Source organism: Protopterus annectens, chromosome 4.part1, assembly GCF_019279795.1.
Source record: "Protopterus annectens isolate FY-2018-M chromosome 4.part1, PAN1.0, whole genome shotgun sequence".
NCBI lineage: Eukaryota > Metazoa > Chordata > Ceratodontiformes > Protopteridae > Protopterus > Protopterus annectens.
In genome coordinates this window covers 926971400-926997580 of record NC_056734.1, presented here as the reverse complement: position 1 = coordinate 926997580, position 26181 = coordinate 926971400, and the positions used below count along the sequence as shown (strand labels likewise).

At 41.3% G+C, this 26181-nt stretch overlaps 1 protein-coding gene across 4 annotated transcripts in view; it reads right to left on the bottom strand.

Annotated features, from left to right (window-relative positions):
• LOC122801123 (guanine nucleotide exchange factor DBS-like) overlaps positions 1–26181 on the bottom strand; it is a 3406519-nt gene that overhangs the window by 2678308 nt on the left and 702030 nt on the right. For all 4 annotated transcript variants that reach the window (XM_044070650.1, XM_044070651.1, XM_044070652.1 and 1 more), the window contains exon 3: positions 17659–17773. In XM_044070650.1, the coding sequence (XP_043926585.1) occupies positions 17659–17773 (115 nt within the window). The remainder of the gene's footprint in view (positions 1–17658; positions 17774–26181) is intronic.

Genomic DNA, 26181 nt, shown 5'->3' with positions numbered 1-26181 from the left:
GACATGGTGGACATGTTACTGTGGTTTGTCCACATGGCCTTACATATGGGTTCTGTGGACTGTGTTATGTTGTTATTTGGGAGTCCATGACATAACATACATTGGAAGTATGGGTGAGATGCAGGCCTTTGGTAGAGGACTGTACTCCATTTGGTAGTGATGCACGCCAGCTGTAGCAGGCCATTACATTCTGTTAGTCCTACAGTACCAGACTGCCATACAGTATATTCCCCTGGGGTGACAGGGTAGGTGTGCTAGGTGTTCATGCCAATACCTTCTGTCAGTGTTGATCAGATGGTGTGGATGCTGGCAGGGTGCTGCTTACAGCTAGGGACAAACCTGCATGGGACACCTTTAATGCATGCTGCATTCTTTTGCTATTGCCATACAAAGGTGGGGGTCATATTGTTCCAACTCCCAACAGCAGGAGTAAGACCGGAGAGGTACCTGTGGGTAGTGGTTGGGTGAGCTGGGTGCATATGTGCTATGGACACTACTTGCATCTGACTCACAGATATGCATGGGGCATGCCACTTATGCTGGCTTGTGCAGGGACATCAGCTGTTTCTCAATACATCATTCCTATGACCTTTGTGATTTGCGAATGTTTGGCCAGACAACAGAAGCCCAGATAATGTGATGCAAACCTGTATGTACAATTCCAAGGGTGTGTCCATTTCACGGTTACACATTATACACTGTGTGAGGTACTTTCCCCCAGTGTACTGCTTGTATATCTGGCCCAACAGTCATGCCATGTCCATCTTTCAGATGGTGTCACATATTACTTCCATACATTTACAGTGGCTTACTGCTAGAATGTGTTATACTGAGGAGCATTGTGTTTGGCACTGCAGTTATGAGGACTTGGCCCTGTCATTGGCAGTACTGGGCAATGACCACCAGGTCAAACCTCACCATGCATACATACTGACCACTCTCACAGAAATATAAAACACACACCGACCTAACACACGGATACCTGCATATTGTATAAATGCTACAATCTATCCTGCTACCTTTGCTACCTCAGGTCATCTGTGCTCCACTGGTATTATATCTACACATACATGTTTCTACATTTCTACACCGGATTGGGGGGGACACCTGACTGTTTCTACATTTCTACATAGGATTGTGGGGGCACACCTGACCGTTTCTACATAGGATTGGGGGGACACACCTGACCGTTTCTACATTTCTACATAGGATTGGGGGGGCACACCTGACACTTGTACACATTTTCAATGACTGTACTGGTATGTCAGGTACTCCATTTCATTCTGTATTCTAACCTATCATGCTGACTAGAGGCATATCAGTGTACTACAGGTCTTAGGTTTGATTTACCTACATATCAGTTTCTGACTTCTTACCCTTCAGAACTAACATCCCACTGCCTGACCTGATGAAGTCTGTATGTGTAGGCCTGGGGGGGGGGTTACCCATAGCCATCATTCAGAGGCCTTAGCACAGCCTTTGTTTGTGTTTGTCTACACCTGTCCTGCTGGCTGAGACTGTTGTTGGGTATGGGAACCTCCCTGACTGGCATGTGTGTGTCATATGGACACACATGTGGCCCAGCAAATTTCCTGCAGTGGGTTTTTCACCATGTGTAGTACTGGCTATTATAGTGACACAAGTATATGTTACAGATCTCATGCTGCCACTATAGGTGTCTACTATCTGCTGGCATCCCATTCAGCCACCCAATTCCCTTGCATGCTCACATCCATACCATAGATACAAGTAACAACACATACTACTCCATTCAGCTATTGGTAAGAAGAGTGACTTACCTTGCGGCTGTGCCAGTATTGAGGATAGTGCTGGAGGGCTGCCTATGTTGGATGCACATAGTACACTCTCTATACATGGTTGAGCACAGGTAGTGTCATGTTTGGCATCCCTTTTACTGTATGTGAGAGTCAGAGAGAGGTGTCATTCCCCAGGTCCCTACTGTGTCAGTGTATTTGCTATGTGTTGCCTCTTTGCCAAGGCCATACCTCCTTCTGCCTACTGGGGCAGGCTCAGGCTGATCCTCCTCTGAGTCACTCTGTGCCTGTGCAGGCCTTGGCAATGGTGGGGGGCTGTGTGACCCTGCCCAATGCTGTTCCTGCTGTAGCTGTTTCCACAGGATCATATTGTGTAGCATGGCACATATGATGACAATTTGAGTGCATGTAGCTGGTGAGTACTGCAAGGCTCCACCGGATGTGTCCAGGCACAGGAACCATGATTTGAGCATGCCAAACACATGCTCTATTATAATTCTGGTCTGTGCATATGCCTCATTATGGAGATCTTGTTCGGGTGTGTGTGCATTTCTGATGAGTGTCATGAGCCACGGCTCCAGTGCGTAACCAGCATCCCCCACTAGGTGACCTTAAGGTATGTCCCCATTGGCAAATCTCTGGTATAGCTGCTTCAGATGCCAGATGTGGGAATTGTGATAGCTTCCAGGGCAGCCAGCACACACATTCATTATAATGCCCTGGGCATCGCACATGACCTGGCAGTTGATAGAGGGGAAGCCCTTGTGGTTGATGTAGACCCTACCCTGCTCACCGGGTGGTGTTTTGATGCATATGTGCATGCAGTCTATAGCACCTACTACCTCCAGGTATTCTGCTATTTGGTGGAAGAGATGCATATTGCTGGTCAACACTTCACGAGTATTGGGGAAATATACATGCTCACCGGCATGTGCTGACATGGCATCCAGGAACTGGTGGAGTACCCTGGATGCTGATGCCTGTGAGATCCCCATGATATCCCCAGATGGCCTTTGGAAGGTACTCTTAGGCCTACACATATCTTGGTATCCAATGGGATGGGTTCCCCTCTGTTAGTTCTGTGTGTCAGGCGTGGCCGGCACAGGTCAACAATTTGCTGTAGGAGGTCCCTGTCCACTCTATAGTGCTCCACTATCTGCAGCTCATGTAGCCCCTGGTAAGTTACCCTAGGTCTGTACACTCTTCTCTGTCTCCTCACTGTGGATTGGTCAACAGCATTCTCATCCTCACCACCCTCAGCCTCTTCCACATGTTGATGTATGATAGCTACTGCAGCCCCTATCATTTTGTTGTTTTTGTTTGTTAAAATTTCCCCGCTTGTATACACCGGTAATGTGGAGTATGTGGGAAAAACAGAGGCAAAGGTGTTTGCATCGTTTATAGTAGTGTTCTGGGCTGGGCTGATCTGCTGCCTGTGTAATTGACTGATTCTGATACATTTCACCTGCCAGCTATGCTAGTTCTCCTTGATTACCTTCCTACTACTGTTTTCCCTTCCTATTGCCTTCCTGTTTAAAGCCCGGGGGGGGGGGGGGTGCCATGCAAACACAGTGCTCAAATGTGCTCAGAGCTGCTATTTCCTGGTTTACTTTTCTTTTTCCCTTTAAAACCCGGTGTGCGGCGCACACACCTGTTTAGGCAATATAAAGAGTGCTAGGCAGCCTCAGACACACCCTCTTGCTTAGCTCTGCTAAGTTAAGGGAAAACCCGAGCCACAGGGCACCAATCCGCTTACAATATTCCTGACACCCCCCTATGATGTCAGCTAACTCCTAGGCTTGCACCAAGCTATTCCTTCACTTACACTGTTGGGTGCTGACTAGCACTGAGGGGAAATCTGGGATTCAGTATCATTCCCCTCATTTGCATAGGATTGCCTGCTAATGCATAGTTACAGGTTCCACACTGAGCCTCCTCCCCTTAGCTACCACTATTCACTGGCCATGTTGTCTTCTGCCTGTCATTGAGTATAATAGCAAAATAGTGATTTTGGTTAGAATTCGTGCCACTGCCCTACACTTAAACAGCCAAAATCGGCTAAAAAAAATAAAAGTTATTTATTTTTTTTAACTGTTTTCCATGCCAATGGCCATACATTTGGCCATTAGCATGCTTTACACTTTATTTGGAGATGTCATGGCTCCGTTTTGTAGTTTGCAGAAATGTACTTGGTTATTAACTGAGTACATTTCTGCAGATTACACTAGTCCTGCACAGCCAGCTGCCAGCTTTGTGGATCGCAAATTTACCTCATTTGCATGGTTTACACCTGCAAATGGGGTAACTTGCATACAGGAGCTGCGTCCGTGCAGAAATAGTGCAGGAGCGCTCGTGCACGTCTCTGCAGCTTATTCCTGGATTGCACGGCAGACATATTGACTCCTGGAGCTCCTGCACTGTTCCTGCACACCGTGCAGGGCTTGGTGAATCCGGGGGTTTGTGTTGCATTTCATCTTTATTGTAAAGTTGTTGTACTGGGGATTTCCAAACTTTTCTCATCTTCTGCAAATGTTACATTCAGAGGTACCACACACCAAGAGGATGGGGAGTTATTGAACCACATACGACTCTCTATGAGATGCTTTAGGATCTGATACATTTTATAATGTATCAGATCTGGCTAATGAAGACATTATTGTGATATCATATTAATAGTAGCAATGCAAAATACACATATTAAAAAAGTGAACATTAATGGCAATAATTCAGTTCAGCTTACACTTGAAAGTTGTTGTTACAGATTTAGCAACACCTGCAAGAATCTGGAATTGACTGCCTGCCGAAGATGCAATAGCAGCAAACTTTTCATCAATAAGTAGATTAATACCTCAGTCATCACCCCCCAGCTGAGGGACTTAGTGCCTGTGAATGTACCAGCTGTAGAAGCTGAGTACTGACTCTTACAATTTCTTTTCAGTTGTAAAGCATTTTCTAAGTTTTCTGTAGGCATTCATAACATTTCTTTTTTTGCAGGGTAGAAACCTTCCCTACTTTATAGCCAGAAGAAGTTATACAGGACAGAATAAAATGAAGGATAAGGTGGTGGTGGTGGGCTTGCTCAGCAGAAATTGTAAGCTGTAAGTGAAGCTATAAGGGGAAATCTTTGTATAAATATTAAATATTGCAGCCATTTTAACATGCTCTGCAATATATTTTTGCTCAGTATTCTCTCTTTTTTTCTCTCTCATTTTATCAGATTGTAACATCTGCAGAAGAGGTTGAGCATAACTGCACAATGTATCAATGGAGTCAAAAAAGTATGGTCCCCCTACCCAGTTTGTTTGTCTTTTGGCTTTTCCCGGTTAGGGGTCGCCACAGCGGAACTCCGGTCCGCTAATGATTGGCAGTAGAGTTTTTACGTGCTGGCTTGCTGGGCCTAACGCACAACCTTCAACGAAGGAACACCCGTTCAAGCATGTCGCCACACAGAAAACGCTCTAACTGCGAATCGAACGGGCAATGTCTAACTGTGAGGCGACAACGCTACTGCAGCACCACCACCGCAGTACGGTCACCCTACCCAGTAAGTATGGTTTATTATCAAGAAGGAAATTAAAAAAAAATACAAATAAAATAAAAGTGAATAATTATTTAACCAGAGATTGTGACGTGTCAGGCTGTCATATATATAGTGATAGTAAGTGATCTGTAAATACAGATTCATGGGTTATGCAGTTTTATTACAGACATGTATATAGTTATTCAGTCATAGTAAAGGAAATGCAGTAATGCAATGATGAATATTCTGAAATAGTAAAAGACTTGAATGTGAAACAGCACGTCACTATTTACTGTTTAATTAATTGCAGAAGGGGTATGGAATTTCATTACACAAATTCATATACTTATTCAGTCATGGGTATACCTCTCAACTGTCAAGATTTTCACAGAATGGCCAGATTTTTTCTTTATAGTTGTGATCTGTTCGTCATAAAATTTATGGTTTTCTGGCAAATCAAAGAGGATTGAGTTCATTAAATAATGACACACATTTGAGTTTCAGACTTCATGTTGTTTAGAAAATGTTAGGTAACAAAGAACCTTTTACTCTAGTAACATAGGCACCAGAAGCTGTTAAAGACGGGTGTGTGTGTGTGTGTGTGTGTGGGGGGGGGGGTGACAGCGGCACTTAGTGAACTAAAAAGGGTAATTTTTTTTATAACTATTTGCTACCACAACATAGGTTCACTTGGAGGACATTTTAAGCTTAGCCAATTCCCATTTGGTGCTTGAATTAACATTTTCTGATTGGTCTTAGCTATCCCCATGACTGATAATTGTATATTAGCCCTAGTGAGAACAACTGTGATCATACCATAGATAATTTGATGGGGCCATGTAAGGGATGCAGCATTTAGGAACTGCCTCTATCCATAAGTGGCATGAGGGAAAATCCTGGAGTACATTTTCTATTACCCATCCTTAGATCCAAGTTGCATTTGAATATGGATGGCTGAGCTTTGCTTTATTTTTATAGATAGTCTGTCCCGGAACAGTGTTAGCCTCTGTGATATATATTCCATCTCTCCACAACATTCAGTTTAGATACCTGGACTGAGCATTTCTGATGCCATTTGACTTGCTGATGTTCAGTAGGTCCATCTGTATTATGTCGGAGGATGCTTTGTATGCCAGACATGTCACCACTAAGCACTCTGTTGGATACTGAAAGTAATAAATCTTTGAGGTGGTCCATGCAAGACCTATTGTTTAGGACTTGTATCCTTTTAGTAAGGTATCTCTGAAGGTATTCTGATTGTTGCATGGGGCTGGACAGATACATGCCAAAGTGAGCATTATACAAAATGATTGACATAATGAGAGCTTTGTAAAGGGGGACAATAACATCTCTAGATCTAGTCACAATCAATTTGTTTATAAGCTGTGCAATATAGAAAGGCTTTCCTATGACTCCGGGCACATGTTGGTCAAAAGTTAGGTCACTGTACACACAAGTTCCCAAATGCCAAACAATTGGATCAGTTCTCAGAGGGCAGTGTTGTGATTTTGACACCATTTATTATTTGGGACAAACTTTCCTGAATGATGGTTAAGTCATTTGGGGATTCAATAACTTCTCCTAGCTTGCAGTCATCTCAAACTTAGCTGGTCAAAGCCCTTTGGTATTTCCTTTTACTTTTGAGATGTATATGCCAAACAGAAAAAGTCTCAGCACCAAACCCAGGGGGACTCCATTGGCGACTGGTCTCTTCCCCTGTTTTGATCTCCTGCATCCTGTGAGCCAGGTTGGCAATGCAGCTGGTTATGTTAAGTGGTTGCTCCTACATTATTCATCTTTTGTACTACACCTGAGTAGGGGATTGTGTCAAAAGGCTTGGCCAGGTCAAGGTAATGTGGTGTGAACTGTTTTACCTTCATCCATTGCTTTGGTAACAAAAGTAAAGCCTAAACTTTGCCCATGATTTTAAGCCTTTCACACTTTCCTCTGGGCTGTTTTCAAACACATTTTTAGGGCCATGCATACATGTATGCATTCCTTGATTCACTTTCTTGATTGTATTAAATTATATTCCTTATAATACAGCACACTTGTTAGACTTAAGTTAGAGCGCATTTTAAATTTATTGTTTAAACATTTTTCCAGTAGGCAATGAAACAAAAATGCATTAACCAATAATGACAAAACTGCCCTCTTCAGAGCATTTCCATCATAAAGGTCTACTTCCACACACAACTGCATTTTAAATTTATTGTTTGAACATTTTTCCAGTAGGCAATGAAGCAAAATGCATGCACCAATAATGACAAAACTGCCCTATTCAGAACATTTCCATGATAACTGCCTACTTCTACACACAATATATAAAAACAGATTCACAGTAGTGTAAGCCATAGGCATGTTGCACAGCTTCTTGAACTTATTATCAATTGGGGGGGGGGGGGGCAAAAGGCCAAAAACCAGGGACAGATTTTAAACATTGCTTGTATAATTTTGGAAAGTTGCTTGCATAAAATGTGTTACCACCATGCATTTCACTGCTAAGTCTTGAACCCAGAACCCTATGCACAACAGTCAGAGCAATATACCACTAAGCTAAACCAGCAGTTTCTTGAAAGACAGGAATTCAAACTTAAATAGCTGTCATATCATTTAGTGAATTCAGTTCTCACTTCTCACCATAGCTCTCAACTTCTTAGCACAAAAATACAGAACAAAGCCAATAATGGGGGAACACAGCCCCAAAATAGGGACACATTTCAAATACTGATTTTATAACATTAGAAAATTGCTAGAATAAAATGATTTCTTTTACCAGTCCTGAAAACCAGAGGAACAGAACAAGAATGTGAGGCATAAATTCACAAGTGATGGTGGCTAGGGACTTTAGGCTCTTTTTACCTGTACCCAAGGTACAGGGCTTGAGCCTGACTACCTCTAGACACCAGATGTATTCCATGGGGGGCTTTTACATAAACACACACACAAAACCTGTGTTCACCCAGCACACACACACACACACACCTACCTGTGTTCACCCAGCGTGAGCGTGCGCGCACACACACACACACACACACACACACACACACACACACACACACATACACACACACACAAACACACCTGTGTTCACTCAGCATACATGCACACACACACACACCTGTGTTCACCCAGCACACACACACACACACACACACACACACACACACACCTGTGTTCACCCACACACACACACACACACACACACACCTGTGTTCACCCAGCACACACACACACACACACACACACACACACACACACACACACACACACACACCTGTGTTCACCTAGCACAGACAAACACGCGCACACCTGTGTTCACCCAGCACACACACACACACACACACACACACACACACACACACCTGTGTTCACCCAGGAATCACACACACACACACACACACACACACACACACACACACACACACACACACACACCTGTGTTCACCCAGCACACACACACACACACACACACACACACACACACACACACACACACACACACACACACACACCTGTGTTCACCCAACACACACACGCACACACACCTGTGTTCACCCAACACACACACCTGTGTTCACCTAGCACACACACATCTGTGTTCACTCAGCATACATACATACACACACACACACACACACACACACACACACACACACACACACACACACACACACCTGTGTTCACCCAGGAATCACACACACACACACACACACACACACACACACACACACACACACACACACACACACACACACACACCTGTGTTCACCCAGCACACACACACACACACACACACCTGTGTTCACCCAACACACACACGCACACACACACACCTGTGTTCACCCAACACACACACCTGTGTTCACCTAGCACACACACATCTGTGTTCACTCAGCATACATACACACACACACACACACACACACACACACACACACACACACACACCTGTGTTCACTCAGCAAACACACACACACAGACCTGTGTTCACTCAGTAAACACACACACACACCTATGTTCATCCAACACACACACACACACACTCACAAACACACCTGTGTTCACCCAGCACACACACCACACCTTTGTTCACCCAGCACACGCACACACACACACACACACCTGTGTTCACCCAGCACACACACACACACACACACACACACACACACACACACACACGCACACACACACCTGTGGTCACCCAGCACACACACACACACACACACACACACACACACACACACACACACACACACACACCTGTCTTCACCCATCTCACACACACACACACACACACACACACACACACACACACACACACACACACACACACACACACACACACACACACACACACACACACACACACACACACACACCTGTGTTCACCCAGCACACACACACACACACACACACACACACACACACACACACACACACACACACCTGTGTTCACCCAGCACACACACCTTTGTTCTCCCAGCACACACACACACAAACACACACCCACATGCACACACACACACACCTGTGTTCACCCAGCACACACACCACACCTTTGTTCACCCAGCACACACACACACACACACACACACACACACACACACACACACACACACACACACACACACACACACACACCTGTGTTCACCTATTACCCACACACACACACACACCTGTGTTCACCCAGCATACACACACACACACACACACACACACACACACACACACACACACACACACACCCACACCTGTGTTCACCCAGCAGCTTACTCACTCTGAAAATAATATGTGTCTGTGGTACGTCTCCCATTAAATCCCAACAGCCAGTGCAGACTCTGTCCTCAGTCCTCCGAGAAGCAGCAGCTTTCACCCAGGCAGCAAGCAGCTTCTGAAAATAAATCCTTCTCTGATTCCAGGTAAATAAGCAGCAGCAGCTAAATAAAACCGCTCGCATTTAAAACCAGCCTCAACTCTGACAGGCTGGTAGCCGCTGATGTCAGCTAAAGCACAAAAAATGAAAATAATTCAAAAATAAAGAAGTAATTCAGGACAGTTGGGAGGTATGGATGATCTGCAAAAATGGGGGCTCCCCCTCCCCCTTGCTCTATAGTTCCGGCGTCCATGTTTATAAGAGCAATATCTAAAATGTGTCCCTTTTATTGGGTCTTTGTCCCCCCATTACTACTGGCCTTGTCCAGATTTCTTGTGCTAAGAGGTTGAGAGGTATGGTCATGGTTAAGGAAATAGTACTTTTAAGTATTTAGTATTAAAGGAATTACATACAAGATATACTTACTTACTGTCCCTTTAACATTCCTGAATAAAACATTACTGCTCTGATTTTGCTCCCATTGAAATAAAAGTATTTACAATTTAACAATTATGAGTCATTTTGTTGTCTCCATGTGCATGTGACTCTTTTTCCCCCTTTTATTTTTTGTTCTGTTTTCTGCAGGTCCAGTAATGTCCTGGTTACATCATCTGCAGCAAATTCAGATGCAGAAGAGATCAGCAACACCCCTTGCCCTGCTTCACAGGGTGGGAAACATGGTTCCACTCTTGTAAATATACCTGTGCATGGCAACTGGGAGAGACAGCACCCTTAGCTCCCTGGTGGAGGCAGTGATAGAGAAAGCAATGGAGAGGGGATAGAGCCTGTATGAACACTTCCTCCTCCCCCAGCAGCTGCAAGACTCACTGTCCCATTGGGCTCCAAACACTGAGCCACCAGAGGCCATAACCCATCATCATCAAGCAGAGGCATAGCAGGCTTTTGTAGCACATGGGACTTTTTCAGTAGTGGATCTCTGCCTCCCCAGTTCTTTATTTGAAGAGCAAAAGCATAAAAAGTCTGTTTCTTGTCCTGGCAGTGGCCTACTAACCAGTAGGTAACCAGATATATACCCTCTCACTCTTGCCTGAGCTTTTTTTATAAAAGAGCAAAAAATAAATAAATGTGATCTCATGAAATGCAGAAGCCAATCAGCAAATCAATTCCTGTTTCTGTGTTCCACCCCATCTCACATTTTAGTTGAGGAGAAAAAGAATGAAACATAAGATAGGGGAGCGGAGTGAACATGAGCGGAGTGAAGGTGAACAGAGCAGGCAGAAACCTTGAGGCAGATAGTCAAACCACAGTAGAAACAATCAGTGAACAATGTGTGCCTCAAGACAGTGGAGCAGTTAAGAGTAGGCACTTCCTAGAGGTAAGAAAAACAGATGTAATAGCAACCTAACACATGCTGCTTTATTAGGTCTGTATAGTTTTGCAGCTCTTGATATTAGCAGTTGCTAAAAAGAGAGAAGAATGGAGGAAGAAAGTTCAGGAGAAAGGGTAGGGGAGTCCAACACTATTTAACTGAGGTAGTGAACGTTTCACTAGTCAGATAATCACTAAAGTGTTTCACTACAGAAACTTGCCTAGTACAGCAGGAAGATTAATGACATTAATAGTTTCCCTGCAGGTGAGATGAATGCTTGTATTTCTTGCCACAAGGAAGCTGCAAAGGGGTGTGGGATCCAGTTAAGCAGGGTTAGTCAGGTGTGCTCACTGGGAAATTGGGAACAGCAGCTGTAAGAGGAAAAAAAATGTTAGGACAGGGGTTTTAGGAGAGATGCAGGACAGAAGATACATGACCGCTAAGGAAGTGTCTCAGCCTAGTAATAGCAGAACTAGACAGGGAGGATAGCAGACAGGGTTGTTAATAAAAAGAGCTTTGATGGAGTGAAGCAACAACAAAGATGGGGGGTGGATGAGAAAGGAAAGTAGGAGGCCCTAAGAGAAGGCAGATTAGTACAGCAGAAGTATCAGAAATGAGGCAGAAGTAGAACACAATATATACAGTAAATCATTTTACAAAATGCAATCAATAGACATTGGTTACTGTAAGCCCTTTAGGGGTGTGTATACAAGTTTACGAATAAAAACACAACAGCACAGTACATATCAGTTAATTTAAACAAAATTAGCTCTACAAACAAAGCAGCTTAAGTAGACAAGAGGCAGTAAGTAGAATACTGTATAGCAAGTAAAAACACTTTACAAAAGGCACTCTATATCAACTGCACTATCCTCTTCAGTTAACACCTCTTCAGTACATTTGTTGTAACTAACAAAGTAGATATAATAGAGACCAGCCCCAGAAATACTTACATAGAAAGCAGTATATCAGTTACAGCAGTGCCCATAAAAAAACATACAGGCAATGCTTTAAACAGTGGTTGTGAAAATTGGAACGCGGGTTACAAAAACCTTGTGGTTACAGTTGGATGTTAAAGAACTTCACAACTGCCACTGAAAGAGGCAGACCACATGGCACAGTGCTATTTAAGCAGTTATCACAGTAGCAACCAGAAAATAATAGCATCAGAAAACATTGATGGAACATGTATGTTGATAGTATGCTCACTTGTATCCTTAGCCTGTAAGATATCACCAACATTGGAAGAGTGCTGTGCAGCACAAAAAATGAAATAAATATATATATAAATAAATATATATGTGCTCAATTTTTAGTTAAAATAGAAACAAATCTTTTTTTTTTTTTAGTTTGTAGCAAGCAGTTGCTACAGTTTAGACTTCTCAGGCAGTGCTACAGTGTTTGAGTCTGACTGCAAATGCAATACCAGCTTTTGAAAGCTGGTATGCACTAAAGAACATTCAGGATCATTCTTGGATGACTGATTGTTCCCCCTATCACTTTGCACTCCGGGCAGTTGCCCCCTTCTCCCAACCCTAGCTGTTAACAGGGCCACTCTATCCAGGACCATTATGACGAGGATATATTTGAGGCTATCAGGAATGAGATGACACTGATTGTGAAACCCTCTTCATCATACCCTTTGTGTCTGCCCCACCAGTTGTATGTTTGTCTCCCCTTCAATTGTCAGCCAAAATACTGTTCCTGTCTGCTTTATCTGTCTTTTATGCTACTGATAAAAAAAATTGCTTAACTCTTCCCCATTGCTCTTTCCTAGATACTCTGCCCTTCTTTCTTCCCCAACTTCCCTTATAAAAATCTATTTAAAAAAAGGAGCTCTGCCTTCACCAACAAGATATTAATTATCCTCTCCAACCTCCTCCAGCATCCCTTTTAATTTATTACTTTTTGTGGTTTCCCCATCTACTCTCCTTTTTTTTGGCTATCCTAACTACCCCCTGTCCAACCTTAAAAAAGCTGAATTCATGTCTTTAAAAAGTTTTTGGTCAGCTGCTAGACAGTGGCATTTGGCCACACCCAGCACAAAATATTGTGAAAAGTGTGAGACAGCCACACAACTGCTCACACACTGCCTCCTGCCAACAACAGAAGACAGTCTTCATGAATTTACATACATGTGAAGCATGAGGACAACAGTAGAGACATTTCCTCACATGACTAAACTCCATTTATATTACGTGACACAAAATTCAGAACTGTGAAACTATACTGGGTATTTTGTTTGAAGGCTAAGAGCTTCTAAAACCAGTGCCACTCAAATGTACTTTGCTCATTTAAACACAGGCATAAAAGAACTATTAGCAGATTCCATTTATGCATTTGTGAGGTCTGGGACTATGAATACCACCTTTAATTGTATACGTTTTAGTGAAACATGTATAAAAGGAAAAAATAATGTTATAAATACCATTTCTTTCAGCAGGTTGTAAGTTGTTTTCTAATAACATGGTGACAGTTGTGACCCACTTGAATTAACTTTCTTGACTTACATCTATGGTGTTCATCAAACAGATTTATGACAGCTAAGTAAGCTATAATATTCTGTCCCAAAATGTTTGTAGCATGCCATGTATGTTTTGGTTAGCATGAAGAAGAACAAACTGATCCAGTAATGTTTTTCTGGTTCAAGTACTTTGATAATAGTTTGGATACTACTCCCAAATAAACCATAATCACCTTCAGGCTATGTTGTTTGTTTGCATATTCCTTTGTAGAGTATTTTATTATATGCACCATGTCATTGTTTAGCTCCTATTTCTCACACCACTGTACTCTTCTACTCTTTTTTCATCTTCTTCTTTATACACTTCCACATGTTGCTCTATAAAGCAGAACTCCACCAAAATGTCAAGTTTTTCTTTCCAGAAAGTAATTTTCTTTCACTGTAATACATCACTAAAAGTGCAACATACAGAAAAATTCATAATTTTATAATCATTCCATTCATTTTATCTTGTACTTATTTCTGCTTGAATTTTTTTCAATCTTTCATTTTCATTTCTATGTCTGGCTCATCATCTCTCATATCATGTAAACTAAGGAGGCAGAAAAATAGGTTAGATCATTGGTTCTACCTACAGAAACATTAAACAATAATAATGATGATGATGATGATGATAATAGCAGAAGTAGTGGCAAATGCCATTTATGCATTTGTGAAATCTGGGACCATGAATGCTATCTTTTGTTTTATACTTTCAGCATATCTGTTAAAATGTTATATAAGAAAAAAATGCATCATTTAAATGTGCCTTGTCAGGCACTGGTTACCAGCATCACAAATCAGATAAATAATATAGCCTGGAGCTGCAGTTCTAAGTCTGAACAAAAACAAAGATTACAAGCTTAGTTTTCTGATGCAAATGAAAAAGAACACTCCATTTACACATTAGTGTATTTTTTTATCATAAATAGTTCTCTTTTCCTTTAATCAAACTTAAAGAGTGCCACATAAAAGGGAAAATATTTTCATCTTACTGTCCTGATTTTCTGTCAGTATTTGATTTTGCAATTTCCCTGTACCACATTTTCTATAAAAGTGCATATAATCTTCTTGTGGAATTTGATACAGCATTTTTGCATTATATAGTATGGTTCAGGCAAGTCAGTAAGTTGCGGAGGGATGATTTATTTATTTAAATTTGTTAAATGGGTACATTACTGATCACAACTGTTCTATTTCAGTCTCAAGCCAGTGGCAAAAATAGAAGAAGGCAATAAGGTGTATGCAGTGTCATTAAGATGACAAAAGAGGGTAAACACAGCATGTATGTACCTCATTAATATGTAAAATAATCAATTATATAAATGTGTATAGTATACAAAAAGAGTAAGTATATACAGTTATGTGCAATACAGTCATACCGGTTAATGAATAAACTGTGTTTGAAGAAATTCTCATAAAGAAAAGTAGGAGACGGGTGCAAAACAGAAAGATTTGCTTTGGGATTAGGTAAGGTGACTAGACAGGAGACATTAACATTGTTCTGTAGATGAGATCTAATGGTGGAATGGGGGTAAAAAGATATTTCCTTGATGTCAGTGTGGGAAATGATTCCTTTAAATTTAGGCCTAGTGCAGAGAAGCAATGATCTGTGCAATAGAGCTTTGTTTAAGGTGCCTGTAGTGCAGGTCCTATATGGCTATGATTTTTAAGGTTGAAGGTGGCAGTCTCTTTTATAAGGTAGGCAGCCAGTGGAGGTACTCTATGGTTGATTAGAAGTTTGAAAATTTGGGAACATAAGAGAAGGTCAGATCTTTGATTATGATCTATTTTGTTTTCTGTAGAGTTTTGCAGTGATGATAAGGAGAAAGTGTGATGTTCCTGCAGATTTTGTTTCTTTTAGAGGCATATACTATTACTGGAAAGCTGTATTCTAGTTGTGGCAGTAGAATGCCTTTACCTATTACACTTCTGGATCTTGGACAGAAATTGTGATATTTGTTTTAGCCCAGAATAGTAGGTTAATCTTATTCCTTGAGCTGTCTAGATGAAGGCTTAAGTTAAGGCAAGAAATGGTCAAACACATAGAAGACACCAATTCTAACTACACTATTAAAAAATATGTGAGTGCAACACAAGCCTGAGCAGTATCTACTAATCACAGGGGTCACATGTCTCAAACATGGACACAGAGCTACAATTAATAGTTAGAAATTAACTACCCCAGCTACTTTTTCAAGCCTGATATCCAAATGTTGCTTTTCTTTTTTTTTCTAGGAATTCTTAAAACAATTTAAGACTGCCCACCCTTAGGCCATGCCTCCTCTTTTGAGGAGGCTAGGCTAGTAAAGCCCAGGATGAATTTTGGAATACCCAGCTAAGCATCCAGATCCCTTTTAAAGGAAGATTCTGTATTATACTGTTTTAATTGTAGGGTTTATTTTCTATTCCAGAGGTGGGGAGGTGTTGTGTAATGAAGTTCTCTTGCTAGCATATTTTATCTGCTGGTGAAGATTTAGATCACTGGTTTTGGTATTTGGGGCACTGTTTCTTTCATGGAAGTGCAAAATATCTACGACTACTACATACATAATTGCTCAGAAGGCAAGCTATAGATCTCTCCACAGGAATCTGTAAGATACTGAATAAAGGGAAAGTGTCTTAAAATGCTTAATGACAGCACTAATAAAAATCAAAGGAAGCAGAGTAATGCAATAATAGGCAAATGCTGACAGGCAAAAGTAGGCAGTCACAGTAGCACTGTAAAATGGTGCAGACACATAGAGACAAACACAGTGAATGAGACAATCATCACAGGGTTTTCTCTCTGTCCCTGTAAAATGACATCAAGGAGGTGAAATTATTGACTGCAAAACAAAATCACACAACACAGCAGCACCCTTCCAAGTCATTTTTGGGTATAAGAAGCTAGAAAATAATAATAACCACTTGAACTGATAGAGAGATATTAGAAATGAAACAAAGTTACAAATATGCTGATTTTTTTTCTTTTAGTTTTTGGTGAAGTTGTCCGATTCTGTATAAATAACACATATGCCCAACATACAGCTGCTGTGCATGACTTACTACTCCCATAGCCACAAAAGCCCATCTTTCACACAAAATAAACTATTGATCTTCTCCAATAGATATTCCTAAGGCAAGGATGTATTGTATGCCCTTGCCCTATCACAAGGAAAAGTCGATCCCTGCTTGCACAAACCTCTGCCCCCCCCAATCCTCCACCACCAAAGCTAGCCATATGACCCCATTTCCTATAGTCAAAACTTTGTTGGCAGTATTCCAAATGAGAACCTTTCCCTATCTGCCAACAGGTTGACTTCAGTGTTGTCTGAGATATATTTTATTTGTTTAATTATTTATTATTTCTTGACTGGGTTAGTCCTCTTTTCAGGAGAGACCCAAAGAGGTGTTCATACTGCCTAAGGCACACTTGCCCAGGGCACCAGGTAATTTTCCCTATTCATTTTTTCAATAAGTGCAGTAAGAGCTTTTCCATCCACCTAAACTATCACCAGTTCAAGCAGATGGGACCTTGGTTTAACATTTCATCCATCATGACATCTCATTAACTAACCTGGTGTGCAGAACTTAAAGATTAAAAGTTACAGACTATGATTACCAACATTATAGAAAAAGGTTAAGCATTTAAAGTATTCTAGGCTGTTTTACCTTGGAATACTAGTAAGGTAGGTGATAACATTTAAGAAGTCTTCGTCAGGAAGGTCATTAAAACCTGGGTATTCTGGAAATGTTATGATTGGTGCTCCATCTTTTCCTCTTCCTCCTGTAAAGAAAGAAATGGCAAAATTATTACTAAAGTTAAATGGTTGCAGGAAACAATGTTGTAACAGTTTATACATTTGTACATCAGTGTCTGCATATATTCCATGATCACAAACGTTATAGGAAAATAAAATAATGGGAACACAACTAAAGGCCTGCTTTTAACTTACATAAAACAACACAACTAAATGCTTGCTTTTAACTTACATAAAACAACACAACTAAAGGCTTGCTTTTAAATTACATAAAACAACACAACTAAAGGCTTGCTTTTAACTTACATAAAACTCATACTTTCAAGGGAAGGACACTGCAGAAACAAAATGTAGTCAACAGAAAAATCGCCACTTCATAACTCGTGCTCAAATTGTCTGAATTGGATCCAGTATTGTTTACCTACATATTTATGAAAACTGTCAGTATAGTTTCATGGAAAAAGTTAGTGTTATTATTTAATGGATGCCATTAATTAGATATCAAAATTTACATAACATAATGGACCATCATCTTTTGTAAATGTGAATGGTATTAAGTACTTTGCTTTACCACATTTCAAATATCATAGAATATAACTACCTCTCGCAGATACAAACATCTTTCTGACATGTTTTGAGATTGCACTCCCAGATTTTATAGTAAAAGCAACAGAATATTGTGCACATATTGCATATTCTAATCTATAGTACATAAATGCAGCATAAATGGCATCATGCAGAGTTTATTCCACCATCTTGGAGAGTCTGTGTACCACTGTTCTTCTAAACTTGGCTCTTGAGGGACAGCATCAGAACCCTGAATGTTCTCCTGTCTCCTTTATTTCTTTGTAGGTTTGTTTGTCTTTTTGGCTTTTCTCAGTTAGGGATCGCCACAGCGGAACTCCGGTCTGCTAATGATTGGCAGTTGATTTTTTCTATGGTGCCAAGTTACCAGCCTGACGCCCAACCTTCAGCGAAGGCAACCCCATTCACGTATGTCTTTTGGAGGCCACTTGACCGTGGAGAGGACATGCAGACTCCACACAGAAGGCACTCCAGCCGAGAATCAAACAGGAGAACCTCTTGTTGTGAGGCAACAATGCTACTGCTGTACCATAGGTATTTAAAACTGTATGTGATGTTTTCACCTTACTGAATGAAACTCAGTGTGCTGTTATGAATGGGAACTGATACTGGCACAGGTTCTGCACCATTATATTTGTTAAGCACACAGCAGACTCTACCCTGTGGGTATGCAAGTAGAAAGGTGGCACCTTGTGCAAGATATAACAATAGATATGCATGTTACCTCTGATACACATAGAATCATGGTGCCATCCTTCTGCCAGCCATACTTCTTTGCAGAAAAGTTTCATTCCAGCCGTCCTGTCTGCTGTGTTATCACAGCATGCAGTCACTTTTAAGCTATCTGCTATGGATAGTCTAAGACCCGTTGCTGTATACAATTGCTTAAAACTATTCTACTCAGCTGTACTTTAGCCATTGATGACTATGCATCAGCTCACTTCTCTGTTACCCTTTCTGCTCCATCACCCTATACTCTCTAGCATTTACTCCTAGAAAACAAATGAATTCTGGCTCTGTAGTACAGAGGGATAAAGCCCTTACGGTGACTCAGGTGACGTAAGACCGATTAATGGTTCTAGAAACTGGAAGAGCTGGGATGAGTGAGCAAAAGATGGGCAACTTACATTGATACACTCACTAGAGGAGGGGGTGAAGGAGGTTATAAGGGTATGATTACCTCTTTAGACCTTGATGATATTACTTTTGCAATTATCCATAATAAATAAAAAGATTTCCTTACATCTATTGTCATGTAATGGTCAAAAGAGAGGGAACTATAAAACCAAGTTGAAATTATTAATGTTCCGATCTTCACTGTGTCTAGCAGCCTAACAACCAAATAAGACTGGCAAAATAAAAAAAAATAACTCTGTGCCTCCCATTAGATGATGACTGGTGTCACTTTCAGGTAACAGACTTAGGGCAAAAATCAACATAAGGTCATTTGTTTTATGATCCCACCACTGCAGTTTTACAAGCTCAAAGCCATATGTAGAGGCTGCATGTTGGGGATTCTATATGCTAGTGTAGGAAAGCAGAAGATAGCCTTTCATGTCCATTTGTGTTTGCGAAAGATTGATTGTTTCTATTTGAAACAGAAGAACAAAATCCTTTATGAGAGAATAAGCCACTAAGTTTATTGCTGCTGTTGCTTGCAAACCAGAGTTGCTGTGTAATTTATGCAGGTAGATGGTCAAAGCAGCAATCAGACCAGACAAATTGAAAGGTCAGTGGCTTGTCTAGGGATTCAGTCTGCCAGTCTGGCAAACATATTAAACTGACTGTGAAAAGGTCAAAGGTTGGCAGATAAGGAGTAAATAGAATATACATTTATTTTATTTATTTAACATTTGTTTACCAGGAAAGTTCAATTGGGACAGAGCCCATTTTCAGTGAAGACCCAGGGAGAAATGCTTCAGATGCATTGCTTTGGAATATGGGAGGAAAAGCATGCAAATGCAGGGAGGGCATGCAGACTCCACACAAAAGGCATCCCAGCCAAGAATAAAACCGGAGAACCTCTTCCTGTGAGGCACCAATGCTAACCACTGCACCACCCAATGAACACCATTGCACTGCCTAATATACAAGTAAAAATACATGGGAGCAGGTGTAATACCTGATAACTTATACTGCATCAATATGTGTGCAGTGTGTCACATTTAATCAAATGCAATGCCTGACAATCTGCACTGTAGTCAAACTTGCTGTGTTCAACTCTCACCTTAAAGTAAAGTTTCTATTGTAGTCCTATTTATGTGACTATGGAGTTAGTACATATAAGTAAGGGGAAGTAAAGGCAAATCCCCTACACTGGGGGTGGGAGCATTAGAGGGTAGACCCCACCAAGAAAATGTGTGTTTTGGAGTTTTGCTGTGTATTGTACAGATATTTTCCCAGTAGCTTCAGAAGGTTCTGGTATAGATACTGGTGTTTTTAGCAGTTCAGAAGTTTGTAACAGGTATATACAAGAGTAAGCAGCTGACAGATTGAAAACTGGTTGGTTTTGCCTTTTTGTTGAGTTTCAGACAGATGCCTGAAAGGAATCTTCAGAAAGTGTATGTGTACTGCAAGTTTTGTGTTATAGTGGGTTATGACTGGTATGTGTATAAGAGTCACGGGGTGAATGAAAACACGTTGATGCATAATTTGGTTGAAATGTAATGTGAGCTAAGTAGTGTGTTCGGAACCAGATACAGTTGGTATGCTTTTGTGCAGGAAATAGGTGTATTGTTGTAATCACATATGCAAACATTGTAGGCTTGCATTTGCAATCAAATACCATAACATAAAATCAGATGTAGAGAACATATTCTAACAGCTCTTATAATAACTTAATCTGAAGGTTCTTACATTCAGAATATGAAGCAGTAGACAGACCAATCGAGTTTTACAAGAGGTACACAATAACAACATAGTTTACAGAGGCTATAGTATGATTAGCAACATATAGCCACAATAAGCCAAAATGTGTGAACTTCACCTTGCTTACAGAAAAAGCTTAAAACCATTTCATGCAGTGATAAAAGATCAGTCAAACCATTTAACAGCAATATATTAAAAAGAAGACTCATATAACATAGATGAGACCACAAACAAGCAAACTACATCATTTTTTAATGCAGTAACTACAAATTAGTTAAAATCACAAATTCCAGTTAATTTTAAAGTTACTTAATTAGATATATTTTAAAGTGAAAATACATCCAAATGTCCTGATGCAAACTTACACTTAGGAAATTTTAAGACAAGCCCTGGCATTCAAAAACATATTTATCTCAATCAGTGTACCTTGTAGGTACAGTTTGTCCATGACTCGTTATCAGTTACGTAGATGGAAATCAGCATGCTCAGTTTGCTGCTAGTTAGTAAACCTAGTTGAGCTATGAATTGAACCTATAGTAAAGGTGGAGACCCTGCAGTCACACTTATAAGTGAGAAATGGAAAACTGACAAGCAGAGAGAAAGCACTGACCTCAGAGCATGCACATGCACTAATACATGGCATAACAGCTAAACAAGTTTGCTACTTTAAAAGTACCACTGCAATGTTTAAATCCTTAAATCTGTTTTTGACCATATAAAGGGATGGGAAATTGGTGTAAAGGACACATGAAAAAAGAGGCTGCAAGCACAGGAGACTACACAAGAGAAACAGGAAATGTAAAGGCATGAACTCCCAGCTCCATTAGACACCCCATCCAACCAATGCCTGAGCACCAGCTTCATCCCAGCTGAATGGAGGACAGCCACTGCCATCCCTCTACACAAAGATGGAGCATCCACTGACCCAGGCAATTATAGGCCCATCAGCCTAACTAGCCTGATCTGCAAGGCCATGGAATGCATTATTATGGTCCTTATAAACAAGGACATTTGCAACCTCCAAATGCTTGACCCCACAAAGTTTGGTTTTGTCAAAGGGAGATCATGCCAGTTAAACTTGTTTGACTTCTTCAAAACAGTCATCAAAGCCATGGATGAGGGAAGATGGTGCACACTGCCTACCTTGACCTATCCAAAGCCTTCGACACTATTCCCCACTCAGGTATAATAGAGAAACTCTCCCAGCTAGGCATCAACCCATATGTTACCAGATGGGTAGCTAACTGGCTCACTGATGAAACCCACTCAGTCAAAGTAGGGAAAGCCACCTCTAGTAGTAGACCAGTAATGAGCGGTGTACCCCAAGGATCAGTCTTGGGGCCTCTACTGTTTGTGATATACTTTTCTGAGGTGTAAGCCAAAATGGTCTGGGGCTGACCAAGTTTGCAGATATCTGCAAGCTGGGTGCTGTCTTAAATTCCCCTAGTGATGTTACCATCCTCCAAGAGCAACTTACCCAAACTAATGACTGGTGCCAGAAGCATGGCCTCAAACTGAATGCCAAAAAATGCATCATTATCCCCTTTGGGGAAAATGTCATCTCCACTAATTATCACATTAATAGCAATGTACCAAGCATGCAATCAGTCGTGAGGGACTTGGTACCCAGGTTGATAGCAACCTGACTTTTGACCACCACATTGCCTCCGTTGTACGGAAGGCTTTCTACGTGGTCCACCTCATAAATAAGGGTATTTCATCCTGGAACAAGAAGGTCATAACCTCCCTGCACTCCTCCCTTATCAGACCCATTATCGAGTACAATGCTCCCTTCAGCATGTACCTGGCCAAGCACATGCAGCAGTTGGAGAGACAACAGAGGATCCTGACCAGGAAAATCCAGGGTTTCAAACACCTATACTAGACAGATAGGCTAAAAGCCCTGTCCCTCTACTCAATCTCATACAGACTGCTCAGAGGTGACCTGTGGCTGGTATACATGGCCATTTCAGACCCAGTCTTGATGGAGTTGCTGCGTATCTGTAAGACAAACTCCACTCGCACAACCTGCATGGAAGGCCTTAACCTGGTCTGTGACATTAATAGAACTTGTTGGCAGGATAGAGTTGTGTCCCAAAGACTGCCCCATCTGTGAAATAGACTCCCTCAGCATGTCAGGCAGAGTACCTCTCTTGCCCTCTTTAAGAGGAACATGGACAACTGGATGGGAAATAGAAAATACACCACTGGGATCCCACCTGTGTCCCTGCTGGACAGGGGAAATAGGTCCTGACTTTAAGGGAACATGGGCAAAATCCTTGGCTAGGCTTCTAAGAGCCTCCAGGCCAATAGCCTACTATCATCCTATGAACCTATAAACCTATAAAGATGGGAGTGGAAAGAGGGAAAGAGTCTTTTTTTGGGGGGGGCAGGTGTCTTTTCATAAATGGGAAGCTGGGTATGGAAGTAATTGAAAGTAAAGGTGTAGAAAGAGAAAAGGAGTATGAAGCATGGGCAAATGTACAAACATATAACATGGACAAAGGCCAACAGTGGAGGTGATGACACACTGAAAGTTGAGGAAGACAGTAGATTCAGAGACACAAAAGCAAAGAGAGGACCCTTATGAAGGAGAGAACTGGGCAACAAACCGTGGAGGGAAGTAACACACAAAGTAAAGGAACATCTGGGGGGCAGTAGGGGGCTATAACCTTCTGTACCTTCTAGCTCTGCCTGTGCAACACCCAGTGAGAGATCAGGCTGCACCCCAACCAATTTCCTCACTGGACCCTGCTTGAAGTGGTGACAGCAGGAGCTGATATTGATGCAAATTGATTAGCTGTAAGAGAAGCCTTTCTAGGTGGCCAATGTGGGCTTTCAGCCAATACCTGTACTGATGTAGTAATATGTAGTAATTCAGTGAATGCGTTTCTTACATTACATTTCTGTATGTTATACAAATGCTTTTTTCTCTTGCCCCTCCACTTAGCACAGGAAAGACAGGGATGGCTGTCTTGCCAGTGGCCATAAACATCACTGGTACTGGCCCCCTCCTGAGCTAGCTACCTCTATACCTGTGATTCTGCATGTGATGATGTAAGGTATTGTCAGCCATGCCAGGAAAAGTAGGGCAATGGATGTATAACATATGCCAGCACAGCTAGCTGGAATTTTGTAAAGCATTAAATGTTGTTTGTATATAAAAGTGATTTATACAGATGCTTGTGTTGAAAATGTATTTGTAAAGTTGATTGTGCTAAAAATGTATCAACAGTGTGTCCTGCTGGATAGAGGAAGAAACATACATGTATTATTGTAACTGTTGAAATGTATATATTGATACAAAGGATACTGGGAGAAAAGAGGTTAATTACAGTCCAGCTGCAGCTAACTTTGAAAAATGTTCTGAAATTAAATTAGTGGACCTAGGCCATAAAGATTGTATATTACAGTTCTCAATGCAGCCAGAGACAAAGAGTCTGTACTAGGAAGCTTTCTACGTTGTGTTTGGGGTGAACTAATTGCTACTTTAGAAGGGTGGAGGTTTGAAATTGTTTTATGACTTCCAGGAGCACTAGCAGATCTTAGCAAGGCTCTGTGTGTGTGCATTATTTACACATATGTGCTAAATCCTGACAGCTTCTAATCAAGGGTGGTAACATGGGAACAAGAAGTCAGATGACAAGATGTATGTGATGTCATTCTGTAATCTAGGACAATAATGATATTTTAATACTAGGTGAGACTAAAGCCTTATGGCACTCTGTTCTTGGAATCTGACAAGGAAGGATCCCACACCTACTTCACCTTGCCTTGCTCTAGTAATTGAACAGGGAATAGTAATTCTTTATATCAGTCAGGAAAATATAATGAGATTAGTTAAGTACTATTTTTCTGTATCTGTGTGAATCTATTCTTATGTGTTATTTTAATATTTCCTGTGCTAAAACTCTGGTGTTTACTGTGAATATATATTTAGTGTTTTCATGTTCTTTTATTATTTATTATTAAAAATATTTAAACTTTTTATTGTGGCTGGTCTTTTAGAGAATATTTAAATCTCTGAGGGTACTTATATATATCTGATGACAGCTCTGGCTGCTCCTATAAGCCTTGCTGTTTGTCAAACTACCATTTGTATTAATATTAATTTCACTAAATATAATTGGGTACCCTTGCAAGAGCCTTAGAGTAGTTGGTTTTGGAGTGCCTGGTGGTCATGTAAGTAACTTATAGTCTGGGAAGAAGGAGACATAGCTAGTAAATCTGTGCCAGCCTTTCCCACGTGTGTGTCTGTATATGTGTGTGTGTGTGTGTGTGTGTGTGTGTGTGTGTGTGTGTGTGTGTGTGTGTGTGTGTGTGTGTGTGTGTGTGCGTGTGTGTGTGTGTGTGTATGCGTGTGTGAAAATCAAATCTCAAAGAGGGTGTGTGTGTGTGTGTGTGTGTGTGTGTGTGTGTGTGTGTGTGTGTGTGTGTGTGTGTGTGTGTGTGTGTGTGTGTGTGTGTGTGTGTGTGTGTGTGTGTGTGTGTGTGTGTGTGTGTGTGTGTGTGTGTGTGTGTCAGCTGTTTGCAGCAGGGACACGAATCACTGGTTTTGCAGAGACAGTAGTGGAGAACTTAACGTGGACACTCGGCTGAGGTCTCAACTCTATAGCTGTGTCAGTGGAAAGTCTTACTGGGGATCTGGAGGGACACAGCTTGAGAAATCCAGACCCTGGATTGAGTGTTTTCTCTGTGTGCTCTTAAACAAAATTGTGCTTGATGCAGAGAGCTGCATCTGGAAATACTGGGTGTATCCATTTTTGCTCCAAGTGAATGGTCCTCTCCATCATCAGTGGTGAGGATTCAGTCTCCTTGATTACTGGCCCAGAGTGGGGATGTCACACTGCGAATGTACAGGACCATCATAAAAGGACAGGATGACAATATCTCAGTCTGATGGTATGTTTTACAAGGTCTACATGATGACCTGAGGGACTCCACGTCTCAAGTGTATGACATGATGCATGTACTGCATGAG